The sequence below is a fragment of the Ahaetulla prasina genome, chromosome 14 (assembly GCF_028640845.1).
Source record: "Ahaetulla prasina isolate Xishuangbanna chromosome 14, ASM2864084v1, whole genome shotgun sequence".
In the NCBI taxonomy this organism is placed as follows: domain Eukaryota; kingdom Metazoa; phylum Chordata; class Lepidosauria; order Squamata; family Colubridae; genus Ahaetulla; species Ahaetulla prasina.
This window is the reverse complement of record NC_080552.1, coordinates 12,659,060-12,678,947: the sequence shown is the minus strand read 5'-3', so window position 1 is coordinate 12,678,947 and position 19,888 is coordinate 12,659,060. Positions and strand designations below refer to the sequence as shown.

The window sequence follows — 19,888 nt, the reverse complement described above, 5'->3', positions numbered from 1 at the left end:
GGGTGAAATGTTACCGGTTCAGGCAAACCGGTAGTGATAAAAACTATTGGTTCGGGCAAACGGATAGAAAGAAAAAAAGCTACCACTTCAGGAGAACCAGTAGTTTAAAAAAAGCTACCGATTCGGGCGAGCCATTAGTTAGCTACCAGTTCGGGTGAACCAGTAGTTAAAAAAGCTATAGGTTCCTCCGAACCAGTATTTCCGACGATCAGCTGTGCCGTGCGGTTTAGCTTTCTAATCCTGCTTTCTAGCAAAGCTAAATCACGCGGCACAGCTGATCCCCGCCTCGCTCTTCTACTTACCTTCCCAAGACGCCTTTTGATGCACATGCATTTGGTGCATGCGCAGTGAACGCTTGGCGCACATGTGCAGCCAGCGAACCGGTAGCAAATTGGTTCAGATTTCACCATTGTCCAAGGGTACATGGGAAGGGCAACACGGCAGGACATAATTCTCAATACACAGTTTTGTACCAATAGAACAGAATATATGTACAGTATATCACAGAAGTGAGTACAACCCCTCATGTTTTGTAAATATTTAAGTATATCTTTTCATGTGACAACACTGAAAAAAATGACACTTGGCTATAATGTAAAATAGTGAGTATACAGCTTGTATAACCGTGTAAATGTGCTGTCCCCTCAGAATAACACAACACACAGCCATTAATGTCTTAACTGCTGACAACAAAGTGAGTGCACCCCTAAGTGATAATGCCCAAATGGGGCCCAAGTATCCGTTTTCCCTCCCTGGTGACGTGTTGTCACATGAAAAGAGATATTTAAATATTTACAAAACGTGAGGGGGTGTAATTACTTCTGTGACATACTGTAACTCAAGAGTAGTAGAGTCTTCGGTGCTCTCTGAGCTTGGTTGTTTTTTTTCCACAGACGTTTCATTACCCAACTAGGTAACATCATCAGTGCTCACGTGGAGTGGGTTTGCTCTCTGCTTATATATAAATGGCTTGCCTCTATACAACACTCCCACTGACACTGAGAGGGCAAACCACTTGGATATGAACAGAGAGCAAAAACCCCACTCCCTGCCTGGAACTGATGACATCTTCCAGCTGGGTAATGAAACATCTGTGAGAAAAGCTCAGAGATTACCAAGGAACGTAACAGCAAATATGGAATGGAGCCTTTTAAATTATGGGATGAATATGATGAACCGTTACAGGAACTGGGCCTGGCTAATTTAGTGAAGAGAAGGACCAGGGGAAGACAGGATAGCAGTCTTCCAATATCTGAGGGGCTGCCACAGAGAGGAGGGGGTCAAGCTATTCTCCAAGGCACTTGAAGGCTGGACAAGGAATAATGCATGGAAACTGAACAAGGAGAGATTCAACCTAGAAATAAGGAGGAATTTTCTGACAGTGAGAGCAATCAACTGATGGAACAGAAATTGCCTTCAGAAGTAGTGGGAGCTTCATCACTGGAAGCTTTCAAGAAGAGACTGGACTGCTATCGGTCAGAAATGGTGTAGGGTCTCCTGCTTGGGGTGGGTGGGTTGGACTAGATGACCTCCAAGGTCCCTTCCAACTCTGTTGATCTGTTAAGGACTCCAGGGAGGGAATTAAGCTTACTCACCCCTGTTGGGCCTCCAGATCTTCTCCATGCCATGTCTCATCAGCACAATGCGGGACAACTCGGTGAAGGACTCGATCACGTTGAAGTTGCACAACGGGCTGACTTCAAAGAAGGTCATGCAATTCTTCTCTGCGTAGGATCGGGCTTGCTCCGTGGGCACCTGCCGCTTGAAGGCGAGGTGAAGGCGGTTGCCAACCAAGATCCGGGGCACCCCAGGGGCGTGCTTTAAATAGACACAGAATAACATCACCCGCATTGGTACTCCTGTGCCCATCATGCTTCTGTCTTAAGCGTTCTTTAGATTTGACAGTCTATTGTACTCATCCTTTCTAGTTTAATTAAACTTTGTAGTTTAATGAGGAGAAGGACTGGGATGACATGATTGCAGTGTTCCACTATCTAAGGCATGGGTGAAATGCTACCGGTTCACTCCAGTTTGGATGAACCAATAGTGATAAAAACTACCGGTTCAGGCAAACCAGTAGTTAAAAAAAAATGGTACCTGTTCGGTTGAAGCGGTAGTTTAAAAAGCTACTGGTTCCTCCAAACTGGTATTTCTGACGATCATCTGTGCCGCGTGGTTTAGCTTTGCTAGAAAGCAGGACATCCTGCTTTCTAGTGAAGCTAAATCGCAGGCACAGCTGATCCCCTCCCCGCTGTTCTGCTTACCTTCCCAAGCCTCCTTTTGGTCTGCACTGCACATGCAGCGCATTTGGCGCACACCACATATGCGCGGCTAGCGAACCGGAAGCAAACCGGTTCAGATTTCACTACTGATCTAAGGGCCTGCCACAGAGAAGATGAGATCAAGCTATTCTCCAAAGCACCTGAAGGCAGGACAAGAAGCAATAAATGAAAACTAATGAACGAGAGGAGCAACTTGGAACTAAGGAGACATTTCCTGACTGGGCTTTTTTAGTTTATTTCTTGAAAACGTCTTGCTTCTCATCCAAGAAGCTTTTTCTGTTTCCGCTGGTTTAGCTTTTCTTTTCTTTACTTCTCCCATGCCTTTCCTTTACTTCGCTCCCTGTTTCTTACCCCTTTTTTTAAACATAAGGTTGCTGACCTGAAAATGGAACAGTGTGACTGGACCAAGGTAAGATCACGTTTACCACATTTAAGAGCATTCAAAAGCCCAGCTCTGGGCCCACTTACCTCATCAATTTCCTTGATCCATCGGTCTATTCCATCAAAAGACCAGCGATTGGTGATGTCGTACACCAAGAGGATGCCCTGCGTGGAACAAAAACACTCCGCTTATTTATATATTTATCGATCAAATTTATACGGCTGCTGATCTCACAAGAAGTGACTCTGGGTGGCCTACCCAACAGCAGGGGTCCGTAATCTGTGGGCTGTGGCCTGTTGGCCAGTGGGCTGTGTGAGTAGCTGGCCAGTGCACTAGTATCACGGCAAGCGTCATATGGGTGCTTGTGGTTACATTCACATGATGCGTAAAGGCACCTGCTCCTCCCCCTCTCTGGGCCACCATCCCAGAAAGGTTGGGCTAGTCTAAACTCTTCCCAAAAAAAACCCCCAGACTCCATAAAAGAGGAGGAGGAGTTGCACTGTAAGTAAAGGACTACTATATTGGTAGTCCTTGGTATACTATACTATACTACATGCCTCCCACCGGCCGGTACGCTCCCATAGAGAGGGTGTTCTCAGGGTGCCATCAGCCAAACAGTGTAGGCTGGCAACCCCCAGGGGGAGAGCCTTCTCGGTGGGGGCACCTACCCTCTGGAACGAGCTTCCCCCAGGACTTCGACAACTTCCTGACCTCCGGACCTTTCGCCGCGAGCTGAAGACGTATCTATTCTTCCGAGCAGGACTGGCTTAAATAGGGTTTTTAAACATGGATTTTATTGGGGTTTATTTTATATTTTGTATAGTATTTTAAATTTAGGCTATATTGAATAAGTTTTTTAAATAGTGTTTTTATTGTAATATATTGTATTATTTTATCTGCCTGTTCACCGCCCTGAGTCCTTCGGGAGAAGGGCGGTATAAAAATTAAATAATAATAATAATTATAATAATTATAATAATAATAATAATTATTATTATTATTATATTGCTATAGAAATGCATGAAACCAAAGACAAAAACCTCCTAGAATGCATATGGGTCAATATAAAAGAAAAAAGAATGACCCGGCCATAGGTGTCTACTCCAGGCCACCCAATCGAGCAGGAAAAAAACAGATGTCCTTTTTGCTAACCAACTAACAAATATATGTAGGAAACACACTACAATAGTAATGGGGGACTTCAATTACCCTGACATCAATTGGAAGACGAATTCTGCACTAAGTGAAAAATCAAGTAAGTTCCAACCTAGATGACAACTTTGTTGTCCAAAAGGTAAAGGTTCCGCTCACACATACGTGCTAGTCGTTCCTGACTCTAGGGGGCAGTGCTCCTCTGTTTCAAAGCCAAAGAGCCAGCGTTGTCCGAAGACATCTCCGTGGTCATGTAGCTAGCATGACTAGAATGCTGTTCCCTTCCCACCAAAGGTGGTCCCTATTTTTCTACTTGCATTTTTTTACGTGCTTTCGAACTGCTAGGTTGGCAGAAGCTGGGACAAGTAACGGGAGCTCACCCCGTTATGCGGCACTCGGGATTCGAACCACCAAACTGCCAACCTTTCGATCAACAAGCTCAGTGTCTTAGCCGCTGAGCCAATGGTGAATAAATAAATAAAAATGACATCTCCATGTCGAAATGTTTTTGCATTAAGGGCTGGCGCGGAACCTATCACCCCTTTGCCTTCCATGTCGTGTCCCTGAGGCGGTTTCTTTAAAGTGGCAGAATAGTTGTGCTATGCAGGAAAGCAAACTGCCAAATGTAGAAAGCCGACTTTTCGTTTTGCTTATTCTCCATAAGCATTTCATACTGGATATATTTTGCACACAAGGAGAAAAAAATTAGATCATTTTGAGCTGAGAAATCTGACGCACGGAGCCCCTGTGGGACCTACTCCATCTCCTGGTTGTAAGTCACAACTATTCTGTGAAGTGGGTTCCTGAAATTTATCAAATATGGGTGTGAAATTTATTTGTTACTAGGAGTAAAAACAACAACCATTACTACTTAATAAAACAAGAACAAATTAAAATATTTCCGAAAGCCACTGACATGTACTCACAACAAAATGAATCTGACAGTTTTGATTTTTTTTGGTCTTTTAATGACCCTGTAATCCCTTACATCAGGGTGGAGTCGGGGCAACTGAATGGAGCCAAGTGTTTACTGGCCGGATGCCCTTCCTGTCGCCAACAGAGAGTTCGCAGCAGATAATTAATTACTCATTGGACCCAGAGAGAGAAATATCTGCCGCTACCTAGGATCGAACCCACAGCCTCCTGATTGTGAGGTGAGAGCTCCACCTCTAGGCCATCGCACCACTCAATCCAACTGATTTGATACTGAAAGTAATCTGAAAGTTCACGTAATGTGTATAAATTTTTGGATATAAACACAGCCCGAAGAGAGGAAAGACCTGTTATCAGAATTTAAGTTGAACAGGGAAGGAATCCTTTAAGGCAGTGACCCCACCCCCCCAAAAACCTTTTTGGGCACCAGGGACCTGTGGCACCAGGGGTGGGGTGGTTTCACACCCTGCCTAGACCCCACACATACGCAGATGAAATTTTGCTTGCTTGCGCAGCCTGGTTTCTAATGGGCCGCGGACCAGTATCAAGTCCACAGCTCAGGGGTTGGGGACCCCCTGCTTGAAGGGGAGCAGAAAGGATGATGGCGAGACTCTCGTTCCAACTGGAGCTCTTGTCTGTGGCTGAAGACCAAGAGCAGCAGGATTTAATATTGCTGGCGGGACTCACCTGGGCTCCTCTGGAGTAAGATCGAAAAATAGTACAGAATCTCCCTTGGCCAGATGTGTCCCTGGAATAGAGAAGGGTGGGTTTAAATCAGAAGCACAGAAGCTTTTGAAGGAGGTATGAGACAGCTGTACACTTGATTGTGCACTGGATAACATTGGAACATATTAACCTGAGCAATTATTTTTAATTTCTGAACATTGCTAAGGATTCAGCCGGTTCGGGAGAACCGGTAAAGCTCCGACGATCAGCTGGGAGCGAACCAGTTTGCTCTGACGATCAGGTGGGCCCGCCCACCCGACCCTGCGCTTTACTTACCTTCATCCTCTCAGCTGATTCGCGAGGCAGAGCAGATTGCCGCGCCTCAGCTGTGTTACTCCCCAGATATATTGACCATCAATTGTGTTGTAAATGTTGTACCTTGATGAACGTATCTTTTCTTTTATGTACACTGAGAGCATATGCACCAAGACAAATTCCTTGTGTGTCCAATCACACTTGGCCAATAAAAATTCTATTCTATTCTATTCTATTCTATTCTATTCTATTCTATTCTATTCTATTCTATTCTATTCTATTCTATGTAACGTGGAAGGTTAGTTTTGTTAAAACGGCACATGCGCGTGAACCGCACATACACAAAACACGCGATCACCAAACCGGTTGTTAAACCGTCAGGATCCCACCACTGGCTAAGCCATAATCTCTGCTCAAAGATGGGGTGGGGGGCTTCTTAGGTACGAAGGATCCTTGGTGATCTCTGAGTTTGCTTGTATTTATGCAGAGGTCTCATTAGCCAAACTAGTAACATCATCAATGCTAGAAGGGAGTGGGGTTTACTTTTCAGTTTATATTCTTGTTGGGAGGTTCTACTGCCTGGGAGGTTCTACTGCCCCAATGGCTGTTGGTTAGGCTGTTAGTTTGATTCTACTCCTACTGGGGCAGTAGAACCTCCCAGACCACCCCCACCAACACTGACCAGGCTAGACACTGGAATGTAAACCAAGCGCAAAACCCCCACTCCTTTCTAGAGCTGATGATGTTTCCAGGTTGGGTAATGAGATGTCTGCAAGAAAACTACCAAGCACAGAGAGCATCATTTCAACCCTGAATTACAAATATTCTCCTTTTGTCGTCTTCTGAGGTAGGAGGAGGAGGAGGGGTGGGGGATAAGAAAAGACAACTCAAGCCTGTAAAAAAAGCAAAACCTTGTTCTTGCCTCTCTTGTATTTTTGTTCTGGACACTGTCATTATACAAGGATCGTACACTGAATTAACAAGTTATTTCTTTGAAAATATTTTACAATGCATGAATATGTATTGATACTTTCTAGTCTGTCTGTCTGCCTCTACAGATAGATAGGTAGGTAGATAGGTAGGTAGGTAGAAAAATAGATAAAATGGATAATATAGATAAAAGATAGATTAGATAGATTAGGTTACATAGATTAGATTAGATGGATAATAGAGATAAGATAGATGATAGATAGACGATAAATAGACGATAGATAGATAGATAGATAGATAGATAGATAGATAGATAGATAGATAGATAGATAGTACAAACACATATTCATATATACATATATATATGAGAGAGATACCCAAGCATGGAGAATGCGTATAAAAAATATCCTATCAGCTTTGGCAGAGTAGAGGCCTTTAATGCTTTTGGCCTGGCCATCCATATTAAACCAGGTTTCAGTTAGCACGTCATTTATTAACGCAGATCATTGTTTCCCCCCCGCCCCCCCCGTGCCTTCTTCCTGGCCGTTCTTTTCAACTCTTTGTCAGAAACGATACTCAGAAACCTCTGATCTCTTCTTCACTGTGCAGCTAAGACTAAGAGAAATCAAGGCTTATTCATAAATCGCCCTCGTGCTTTGGCCAAGCAAGTAGCTTTTTCTCTCTCTCCCCTGGGCCTCTTTCTGAGCAGAGGTTCCAGCGGTACAGAAAGTGCTCTGTACTTTATTGTATAAGTTATAAAAACAGATCCCCTTCTGTCCAGAAAAAGCAAAAATAGTGGGGCCCAGCCATCAAGGTCGGATGGCCGAGGCCAACGATACATCACGCGATGGTTACAACCGTATTTGTTTAGGAGTACTAGGAGTACAACGTGTTCCGTAGTAAACAGATGCGGGGTGCCTTAAGGATACCAGCTGCCTCCACGCGGGCATCCATGTTTCCTTGTCCTCCGGCCCGCCTTTGAATTTACCTAAACAGTAGAACGCACCAAGGGGCATCTCCAGCACATCTCTGATGTGACGGGGAGGGCTGTGTGCGCAACTTAGCAAGTTCCTAACTGAAACGCAAATCGGAGGTCAGATTCAGTTCGGCTGAGGATCTTGTCAGGGCGCTTTGAATCCTGCTGGGTTTCTAATGATCTTGGGAGGATCACACCACAAGCCGCTGGAAGCCTCATTAGCTGAAATCTCCTGCGTCTGGGTTTTCTCTGCCCGATCATCGGATTGTCTGTACCGCTAAAACCAGAGGAACCGCCCCACTTATTCAATCGGCGCTCATTGTTATGGGGAGCCTGCAAGGAGGCATTTTGGGCAAACGCTTCCTCGAAAGAGCCGTCTCTCTGAATAAGCAACATTGGGCAGGCAGTCCTCGACTAAGAACCAGAGGTGGTATCCAGCCGGTTTGAACGAACCGGTAGTGGAGATCGTGGGTGGGCCTGCCCACTCGCCGCGGCTCTATGTCATCCTATTTAGGCAGGGGTTTGAGGCGGAAGACTCGCATGCGAGCAAAACGCATGCGTGAAAGGCTGGGCGCATGTGGGTAAGGTGCGTGCGCAAAACGAGCGTGAGGCCAATCGGTAGCAACAAAATGTGAAACCCATCGCTGCTTAGAACCATTTGTTTAACGAACGTCCAAAGTTATAGCACAGCTATCGCCAGCATTTTGAACATTTGTGTTTAAAAACTAGAGAGACTCAAGTGTTTCTGCTCGTGATAACTTTTCCTCCTTTTCTTTGGATTATATATTTAGATATTGTTTAGCGAGCCAGTCTGGTCTAGTGTCTCATCTAGTCTAGCACCAGGCTAGAAACCAGGAGACTGTGAATTCTAGCTCTGCCTTATGTCTATGGAGATTCTCCGTCATCCAGGTCATGGTTTGTCCCAAAGGTGCTTTTTTTCAAGAGGCAACTGGACTTTCTGGTTTTTCTTTGAAGAAGTTTCGCTTCTCATCCAAGACGTTTCTTCAGTTCTGATTGGATGGTGGGGGAATGGAAGGATTGGTATTCCTTGCAGGCAGCTGGTCATTTGCATCCTTTTAGAGCAGCGGTTCTCAACCTGTGGGTCGGACGATTTACCAGGGATTGCCTAAAACCATTGGAAATATGGGAAGTATACTTGCGAGTCGAAGAATCGCGCTCCAATGCTTGACTCCACAAGCCAGCTGCAGGCTTTTCAAATCGCTAGCTGAATTCGGCTTCAGGCGTGATGAATTAAAAAAGAGAGAAATCTTTGCTCTGATGTCTCCCTCTCAAGCCAGCTGCAATCACTCCCAATCGCTAGCCTAATCTGGCTTCAGGCGCGATAAACTTAATAGGGGAGGAGTCTCCGCTTTAATACCTCCATCCTGAAGGCAATCGCAAGCAGTTCAGATCGCTAGCCAATATGGCTTCAGGAGCGATAAATTCAAAAAAACAGTTTGCCGCTTCCCCCCCACCTTCTGCAGCTGCTGAGGCATGCTGAGATCGGTTGGGGTCGCCACATCGTGGGGAATTGTATTAAAGGAGTCGCAGCACTATAAAGGTTGAGAACCACTGTTTTAGAGGGTCTTTTGAAGACAACAAAGCCCATATTTTGGACAGAGAGGATCGTTGGTTTGAAAGAGGGGTCAAAGAGGCCATCTAGGTCAAAACTGAACAGCCCTCTCTCAACAGAGGGGGAGGGATACAATATCATCTATCTCCAGTCTACAACCCGGTCCTTTCAACAGTTTCAAGAAGGCTCCACACCCATTTGCACCACTCAGGTGACCCTGATGACACAGATAAACCTCCAGGTGACTTTAACCACCCTCTAAAAGAATGCAAATGACCAGCTGTCTGCAAGGAGTAGAAACCCTTCCATTTCCCACCATCCAGTCAGAGCTGAAGAAGCTTCCTTGGATGAGAAGCGAAACGTCTTCAGAGAAAAACCAGAAAGCCCAGTTGCCTCTTGGAAAACAAGCACCTTTGGGATAGCCCTGCCTTAGCTATGAAAGCCAGCTGGGTGACTTTGGACTAGTCACTCTTTCTCAATCCAGCTCACCTCACAGGGTTGTTGTTGTTGTTGTGCGGAAAACAGATGGAGGAAGGAGTGTGAGTTATATTCACTGCCTTGAGTTGTTGATATATAAAAAAATAAAAGGCAGGACATAAATAAAAATAGTAAACTTGTGGGCTGGATTTCACAGCTTTTAGTATTTGACATTGTACAAAATCTTGCTTTCTGATAGGGTATCATTCACTGTAATAATAATAATGGAGGGGAGATTCAACATAAGCTAATTCACAAGTTACAGAGATATTACTTCATATGGATTACAGCAAAACTAAAACAGATTTTAGTAACTATATAAAGTTGCAGATTATCTTTAGCGAATTCGGATTCTGTGCTCAGGTTTTCCACTACCTTGAAAGATTTATATAATGCAGACTTACCAGAGCTCCAGTTTGACCCTTCTGCCATCTAACAGAATTGTTGTGGTTTTGTAATCAATTCCTGCAATGAAAAGAATAAAATAGGGTTCTATAAATAATGGCATATGGACATATTTAATACCACACTGTTATCAGGGAGACGGTACTGCAGTGCGTAAGAAAAGAAAAAGTTGTTGCTTTGAAAGGCTTACTAGCTAAGTCAAGGAGCTAATCACGTATCCCCAAATATTTAATAATAATGATAATAATAATAATAATAAATAATAATAATAATAATAATAATAATAATAATAATAATAATAATAATAATAATAATAATAATAATAACAACAACAACAGAGTTGGAAAGGACCTTGGAGGCCTTCTAGTCCAACCCCCTGCCCAGGCAGGAAATCCTACACCATCTCAGACAAATGGTTATTCAACATTTTCTTAAAAATTTCTTGTGTTGGAGCATTTACAACTTCTGCAGGCAAGTTGTTCCACATATTATTTGTTCTAACCATCAGGAAATTTCTCCTTAGTTCTAAGTTGCTTCTCTCCTTGATTAGTTTCCACCCATTGCTTCTTGTTCTACCCTCAGGTGCTTTGGAGAATAGCTTGACTCCCTCTTCTTTGTGGCAACCCCTGAGATATTGGAAGACTGCTATCATGTCTCCCCTAGTCCTTCTTTTTATTAAACTAGCCATGCCCAGTTCCTGCAACCGTTCTTCATATGTTTTAGCCTCCAGTCCCCTAATCCTCTTTGTTGCTCTTCTCTGCATTCTTTCTAGAGTCTCAGCATCTTTTTTACATCATGGCGACCAAAACTGAATGCAGTACTCCAAGTGTGGCCTTATCAAGACATTATAAAATGGTATTAACACTTTACGTGATCTTGATTCTATCCCTCTGTTTATGCAGCCCAGAACTGTGTTGGCTTTTTTAGCAGCTGCTGCACACTGCTGGCTCCTATTTAAATGGTTGTCCACTAGGACTCCAAGATCCCTCTCACAGGTACTACTATTGAGCACGGTACCACATATATGGTACCTGTGCATTTTGGGTTTTTTTGGTTCATTTAACAGAATGAGAATGGAGTATCAACATTAAACCAAAACTTTTGGTGTCCTGCTGCAGAACCATTTCAGCGAAGTTAGAGACCTGCACATTTGTACTAATAGTTCCCACTTCCTCAATTGCAGTAACTGTGAGAGGGATCTTGGAGTCCTAGTGGACAACCATTTAAATATGAGCCAGCCGTGTGCTGCAGCTGCCAAAAAAGCCAACACAGTTCTGGGCTGCATAAACAGAGGGATCGACTCAAGATCATGTGAAGTGGTAATACCACTTTATAAGGTCTTGGTAAGGCCACACTTGGAATACTGCACCCAGTTTTGGTCGCCACGATTTTAAAAGATGTGGAGACTCTAGAGAGAGTGCAGAGAAGAGCAACAAAGACGATAAGGGGACTGGAGACTAAAACATATGAAGAACGGTTGCAGGAACTCAGTATGTCTAGTTTAATGAAAAGCAGGACTAGGGGAGACATGATAGCAGTGTTCCGATATCTAGGGGCTGCCACAAAGAAGAGGGAGTCAAGCTATTCTCCAAAGCACCTGAGGTCAGGACAAGAAGCAATGGGTGGAAACTAATCAAGGAGAGAAGCAACGTAGAACTAAGGAGAAATTTCCTGACAGTGAGAACAATGAATCATTGGAACAACTTGCCTGCAGAAGTTGAGAATGCTCCGACACTGGAAGTTTTTTAAAAGAGACTGGACACACATTTGTCTGAAGTGGTGTAGGGTTTCCTACCTGGGTAGGGGGTTGGACTAGAAGACCTCCAAAGTCCCTTCCAACTCTGTTATTCTATTCTGTTCTGTTCTGTTCTGTTCTATTCTATTCCTATTTCTATTTTTATTATTCTATTCTATTCTATTCTATTCTATTCTATTCTATTCTATTCTATTCTATTCTATTCTATTCTATATTCTATTCCTCTTTCTAACCCCTCTGAATATTTAATATGCATAGTACTTAGTAGAAGCAGGTTTTTATCGGACAGATTCAATATTTTGTTAATAGACTACTTTAATACACCACATACTGCCTTCTAGGAGAGCCAGAACCATTTCCTTTGACAATTTAAACTTTTAATTAATTAATGTCAATTGGATAAACGAATAACATTTACAGACTCGGCGATCTGATTGACATTTTGCATCGTGCCAAGATAGCCACGGGCTGCATAAGGTTTGAGGAATTAAAGGACAAGTAACTTTGGCTAAGCAAAATAAACAGTTTTCAGGATTTTGGTTTCAAACCTGAACTTTTCAACTTGGTGACTCTAATCTCATCTTAGCATCTTGCTAGTATAATTCAGGACACGACCTGCTCACAGGGCGCACGTAAGTATCTTCTATTAGTACAGACTACTGTGGACATCCCATGTTAAGGAGTTACTATTGTTCAGCTTTCTAGAAATCAGCTTATATTTCTGGAGAGTTTTTGGCAGCAAGCCCACCAATAAAATCCAATAACTATTTCCCCTAAAAACAACCTTTAATATTTTTTTCTCCCCTACCCAGGAAGTCACTGAAAAACCAACAGCTATTCAGAGGAAGGAAGCTAAGACATTCCAAGCTGTGTTACTAAATCCGTGATGTCAACATTATTTAATCCACGGCGATCTTCCTTCACAATCAGCTAACCACGTAGTTGGTTGTTTCATTTAAGCACTCAAGTCCAGTGTGCTGGACTTCAATGAAATGATCAATGCTGCCAAAACTGCACACAAGAAAAGAGTCCATGCAATTACAGGTAGTTCTCAATTTGTGACCCCAACTCGGGCTAAACTTTCGGTTGCTGAGCAAGGCAATTATTAAGTGAGTTTTGCCCCCATTTTACGACCTTTCTTTCAACGGTTGTTAAGTGAACCACTGCAGTTTTTAAAGTTATTTAACGGGGTTGTTAAGTGAACCGGACTTCCCTATTGACTTTGCTCATCAAAAGGTCACAAAAGGGGATCACAAAACTCCGGGACACTCCAGCCGTCATTAATATGAGTCAGTTTGCCAAGCGGTCAAATTTTGATCATGTGACCATGGGGATGCCACAACAGTCCTAAGTGTGCAAATGGTCATAAGTCACTTTTTTCAGTAACTTTGAATGGTCATTAAATGAATGGTTGTAAGTTGAGGATTACCTGCATATTTTAAGAGTTATCTGATCAATTCACCTGTGCGAAGCAAGGCCTTCATAAAATTCACTGCAACATTGAATAGCCTTTAAAAAAAAAAACTAACTGCCTTCCAAGTGGTGCAGCAATTCCTTTAATTTAAAGGAAACAAATTCAAAGTTTTTTCATCATGCCAATGCAGAATAACAAAATAATAAAGAGTCGGGAGGGACCTTAGAGGTCTTCTAGTCCAACTCCCTGTTCAAACAGGAAACCTTGTACCATTTCAGATAAATGGTTGTCCAATCTCTTCTTAAAAACTTCCAGCGTTGGAGCATTCACAACTTCTGGAGGCAAGTTAAATTGTTCTCACTGTCAGGAAATTTCTCCTTAGTTCTAGGTTGCTTCTCTCCTTGATGAGTTTCCATCCATTGCTTCTTGTCCTGCCCTCAGGTGCTTTGGAGAACAGCCCGACTCCCTCTTCTTTGTGGCAGCCCCTGAGATATCGGAAAACTGCTATCATGTCTCCCCTAGTCCTTCTTTTCATTAAACTAGACATACCCAATTCCTGCAATCCTATTCCTTGTATGTTTTAACCTCCAGTCCCCTAATCCTCTTTGTTGCTCTTCTCTGCACTCTTTCTAGAGTCTCCACATCTTTTTTTACATCGTGGCGACCAAAACTGAATGCAGTATTCCAAGTGTGGCCTTACCAAGGCCTTATAAAGTAGTATTAACACTTCACGTGATCTTGATTCTATCCCTCTATTTATGCAACACTTCACATGACTTTGAATATCTGAATAGGTTGACCCCCCCCCTTCTTTGGGGCAGCTCCTCAAATATTGGAACACTGCTATCATGTCCCCCCAGTCCTTCTTTTCCTTAAACTAGACAATAGGCAGCTATTTATATTTTTCATATCTGCAGACACTCACTGCAGCCATGCCATCAACACCCTGTCTAGGTTAAGCTCACGTATTGCAATCGCTGGCAGCTACAGGAAACATTGCAGAGGGTGTGAAAAATAACTCAAGACGTTGTCGCTTTGGCAAGTCTGCACAGTGCTAACAGGAAAAAAACCCGACACTTTCAAAAATCAGATCTCAGGGAAATATGGAAGCTGTTATTCCGTTTCATTTTACAGTAGTTTTTTTTTTTTCAGAAGCTTTTCTATATCAGGGACTGATGGACTTTTTCCTTTTTTTTTTTTAATCCTTTACTTTTGGCATGATTTCCCCCATGCAGGCAACAGCTCTGCGTTTCAAGCTCACCCTCCCTTGATCATTTGCACACCACTGCAATGTTAAGATTGCAACGGCACCTATTTTAATCCTATTACAAATAAGGGAGCCCTTTCCAGCACCCAAGTCTTTCATTACAGCTGCTGTTTGTGTTTGAAAGCCTATCAGGCCAGTTCAGACAGGTTGCCAAAGCAGAGAACTGGGCTGTTCAAATAGGCTTGATAAAAGATTTGAAAGCAAGCAAGGCGGATTTTAACCTGAGTTTAACACTAGAGGGCGCTGCAGCATAAAAACTTCTAAACTCCAGGGAAGCAGGTAGTTATTTGATACAAAATTAAAAACAATTTTGTACAAATTTTAAAAACAATAATTTGATACAAAATTTAAAACAGGAAAGATAAACTTGGCAAACATGCTATGTTTTATCTTTCGTGTTTTTAATTTTGTATCTTCCCTTTTGTTAAACTGTAACAAGATTGTATTTTATCTTATAACTGCATCCATATTGAAGAGAATTGGAAGTAACTTTTTTTAAAATGTTATTTTTTGGTGGGGGATTTATGTCACTTTTTCAACTTCCCCTATTGTCCCTCTCTCCCAGTTTTTCCCTTTAATATTGTAATTTGGCATCGTAACTAGAAAATTTATTAATTTCCATTGCACCAAGACAAATTCCTTGTGTGTCCAATATTGTGTGGCCAATAAAAATTCTATTCTATTCTATTCTATTCTATTCTATTCTATTCTATTCTATTCTATTCTATTCTATTCTATTCTAATTTTCATATTTATTAAAATGTATTAAGTTCTTTTAAAAAATCCAATCATAAAACACCATTTCTATGGGGGAAAAAACCAGGTGAAAAATCTCAACAACTACCTTGTTTAGTGATTGGGCTCAATTGTGGTTGAGGACTACATATATATATATATATATATATATACCGTATATACTCGAATATAAGCCGATCCGAGTATAAGCCGAGGTCCCCAATTTTACCCCAAAAAAACTGGGGTAAACTGGGGACTCGAGTATAAGCCGAGGGTGGGAAATGAGGCAGCTACCGGTCGGGGAAACCCTCCCTCCCTCAGCGGAGAAGGCTGGCGGCTCCCCCGCCCCGCCCTCTCACTGCACCGGCAGGGCTTCCCCACGCTAATGCAAAAGCCCGCCAAGTTTGCGCCATCCGGTATAATGTGAAAAAAAGAAGAAAAAAAAACACTCGAGTATAAGCCGTATATACTCGAGTATAAGCCGAGGGGACGTTTTTCAGCACAAAAAACGTGCTGAAAAACTCGGCTTATACTCGAGTATATACGGTATATATATATGTATGTATGTATGTATGTATGTATGTATGTATGTATGTATGTATGTATGTATATATATATATATATATATATATAGGTCTTTGGTTGTTCGGGTTTTCTCCCGTGTAAGATTGGAAGTGTCTTGGCGACGTTTCGACAAAGTCTCATTCGTCATCTTCAGGCTTCAGCTTCGTGCTTCTGGGAGCAATGTGTGATCCCAGCTGTTTCTTCCTTTTAACTGCTAGTGGGGGTTTGAACTGATTGGGTGGGAGCTTGGCTGTGCTCTGATTGGCTGGGGTTTTTTCTGTAATCCTACCAGCAGACAAGGGCAACGCCACAGTGGTTATGAACGCCACAGTGGTTATGAACACATCTGACTACAAAACCAAATTAACCAACCTACTCCAAGACCCTGCATACAAGCCCCTAAACACAGACCCCACCACCTACCTAGAAAAAACCACCAGATCCAAAATAAAAGCCTCCCCCATCAGTGAAGAAATCCAACAAAGAATCATTCCCAGAGAGAAATCATCCAGATGCCCTAAGCTCTATGGCCTCCCCAAGATACACAAAGAAGGAACCCCACTCAGACCCATAGTCAGCTCCATAGGCACACCTCTACAAAACCTAGCCAAATTTCTCGCCAAACAACTACAGCCCTATGCAGAATCCATCACCTCACACGTAAAAACTCATTCCAGTTCATAGAGATCATAAAGAAACAAAACTTACAGCCCAGCGACCTACTCGTGAGCTTTGATGTCATATCCTCTTCACCCAAGTGCCAATCAAAGAAGCCTTGACAGCTATCCAAAACAAATATAACCCCCAAGCACATCCTAGATCTGACCAACCACTGCCTATCCAACACATACTTCATCTATAATGGACAAAAATACAAACAAGTAGAAGGAGCACCCATGGGATCACCCTCTCACCTGTCATTGCCAATCTCTACATGGAACACTTTGAAACCCAAGCACTAGAAAAATCTGATCACAAACCCAAACTCTGGCTCAGATATGTAGACGACACCTTCATAATCTGGCCACACGGAAAGAAAAACTTGACAACTTCCTCACACACCTCAATAGCCTACACCCCAAAATACAGTTCACCATGGAAACAGAAGTTAATAACCAACTTCCTTCCTGGATGTCTTAGTCTACAGAAAACCCAATGGCTCCCTAGGACACACCATCTACCAGAAGAAAACACACACAAACCGCTATCTGCACGCACTCACACCACCACCCAGCACAGATCAACTCCGTAGCCAAGACACTCATCTCCAGAACAAAATGCTTAGCTGATGAACAACACCTAAAACCCGAACTAGACACTCTCACTAACGTACTAACATCCAATGGATTCCAAACAAATAAGATTACCAAGCTAATCCAAAAGGAACCCCCACTAAAATCCAAGACAGAGAACAAGAAAACGGCACAGCCCTCCTCCCATATATAAAAGGCACCACAGACAGAATCAGCAAGATCCTCCACAAACACAACATCAAGACAGCATTCTGCACAAACAGAAAAATATCCACCATCCTAAGAAACCCCAAAGACAAAATTGAGTTAGAAAATCAAGGAGTATATGAAATCCCATGCACCGCCTGCCCCACCACATACATTGGACAAACCAACAGAAGAATAAGTGCACGATTGAAGAACACAAGAACTCATTCAAAAGAGGAACTAACTTCTTCCCTGGTCCAACACTTTAAAGTCACAGGACATGATATTGACTTTAAAAGACCAGAACTATCGCCAAAACTGAACACTTTAACAACAGAATAATCAGAGAAGCCATTGAGATAGAAAACGCCCACACAGCATGAACAAACGAGATGACACCTCCGCCTACCAGCCATTTGGAAACCCGCCTTATTGACAAACGAGTCCCTAACACGAGGAATGACACCTGACCCACACTCACAAGGTCCACACAGGATGTCACCACCGCACATCCACCCAGAAAGCAGACCCAAACCCACACTGATCATGAAGCACGACCAAGGACCAGAAGCCAGACCGCAGCTGCAACATTAGCCATATCAAACCCCTCCAATCCATTCATGCAGCAGACTGACACCCACTATGAAGATGTAGCATGACCACAAAGCCAAACAACAGCTATGCAGCTCACCAGCTCAAATCCCCCTGCAGCACAGACTAGACTGAGCACAACCAAGCCCCCACCAACACAGGACACACCCCCAGCCAATCAGAGCACAGAAAAAACCCCAGCCAATCAGAGCACAGCCAAGCTCCCACCCAATCAGTTCAAACCCCCACTAGCAGTTAAAAGGAAGAAACAGCTGGGATCACACATTGCTCCCAGAAGCACGAAGCTGAAGCCTGAAGATGACGAATGAGACTTCGTCGAAACGTCGCCAAGACACTTCCAATCTTACACGGGAGAAAACCCAAACAACCAAAGACATATATACAAACACCCGTGAAAACCTCAGAAAACAAATATATATATATATTTGCATATATATAATTTGCATATATATATATATATATATATATATATATATATATATATATTTGCATTTATATCTCACCCTTCTCCGAAGACTCAGGGCGGCTTACACTATGTCAAGCAATAGTCTTCATCCATCTGTATATTATATACAAAGTCAACTTATTGCCCCCAACAATCTGGGTCCTCATTTTACCTACCTTATAAAGGATGGAAGGCTGAGTCAACCTTGGGCCTGGTGGGACTTGAACCTGCAGTAATTGCAGGCTGCTACTGTTAATAACAGACTGTCTTACCAGTCTGAGCCACAGAGGCCCATATTAAGGTAATAAACAACAGTAGGCTTTGTACTATTCGCTTGTTGTAACCTGGCAAACCAAAATCAACACTGCGTTATAAAGAAATTTCCTCCCACTGGTTAATTCCTCATATTAGGTGTTAAAAAGATGCCAGAAAAGGAAAATTGGCTCTCAGATAAATATTGAAGTGATAAAAAATGAATGTTTCAACACTAATATCGTGTTTCCCCAAAAATAAGATTGGGTCTTATATTAATTTTTGCTCCAAAAGACGCATTAGAGCTTATTTTCTGGTTAGCACTTATTTTGGGGGAAATACGATACTAAATGCATCCATCTGGCTGACAATCTTAACTGGGGCTTATTTTGGGGGTAGGGCTAATATTACAAGCATCCTGAAAAATATTCAGTGAAACAGATTATTGAAATATTGAGAGGATTTATGGAGTAGACAAGACTTTAACGTTTTCAATTACAGCATGATCTTTGCAGAAAGAATAATTGTCTTGATTCCCAGCTATACCAGTCTTATATTTTGACCTCAAAGAAAAAGCGTCTAAGTGATGCATCTTAAAAATCATTATTGTATGAGCACAAGTTATTTGAACCTCTTAAAATCTTGGCAGCGGTTCAGTTCCTGTTTTAAGGGTTACAAGACCTAACGCAAGCAATGATGGGAAGGGGCTTAATTCTGATCCTAATTATCATGAGAAACAGACTTTAAGGACGTTATAATCCTACCCTGAAAACTGCTGATAAATCTTTCTTCTGTGTTCATGGGTAAAAAAAAACAAAAAACTTTGGATCAACTCACTGTTAATTAGTCTTTTAAAACTAATTGTTAATTAGTTTTGGATATTTTCCAAACAGATCTGGGATTTCTTAAAATCTGTTCTAGCTTTACAATTTGGACATGACACATTAGCTCTCCTAAATGACTAATATTATTGAAAAAAGATTTTGAGTTGAAGTTATTTTTTTTTTTTATGTACAACGGAAAAGTAGTACCAAAATATAAGAAAATGCCGTAAGCAATTTGGAATGAGGAGATGGAACATCCTGTTTTAACAAACCAAATAGGCTTGTCTTTTAAGGGATGTCAAATTAACATCCTGTTGTCTTAAGACACAATTCATACAAAAAAAACAAACAAACCCTGGCTTTTTGGACAACTAGATGGGTGGCAAAGGTTGTGTTTTAATTTCTGTATGTTGGAAAGGTAATATTTTATTATTATTATTATTATTATTATTATTTATTAGATTTATAAACCGCCCTTCTCCCGAAGGA

The 19,888-nt window shown here is 42.2% G+C and overlaps 1 protein-coding gene across 1 annotated transcript in view; it reads right to left on the bottom strand.

Annotated features, from left to right (window-relative positions):
* The window catches only part of RAB40C (RAB40C, member RAS oncogene family), a 58,744-nt gene that overhangs the window by 4,154 nt on the left and 34,702 nt on the right, over window positions 1-19,888 (bottom strand). The window contains exons 3-6 of the mRNA XM_058157164.1: window positions 10,091-10,151; window positions 5,437-5,497; window positions 2,751-2,828; window positions 1,596-1,818 (exon numbers count right to left, since the gene is read on the bottom strand). Coding sequence (XP_058013147.1) covers window positions 1,596-1,818; window positions 2,751-2,828; window positions 5,437-5,497; window positions 10,091-10,151 — 423 coding nt within the window. The remainder of the gene's footprint in view (window positions 1-1,595; window positions 1,819-2,750; window positions 2,829-5,436; window positions 5,498-10,090; window positions 10,152-19,888) is intronic.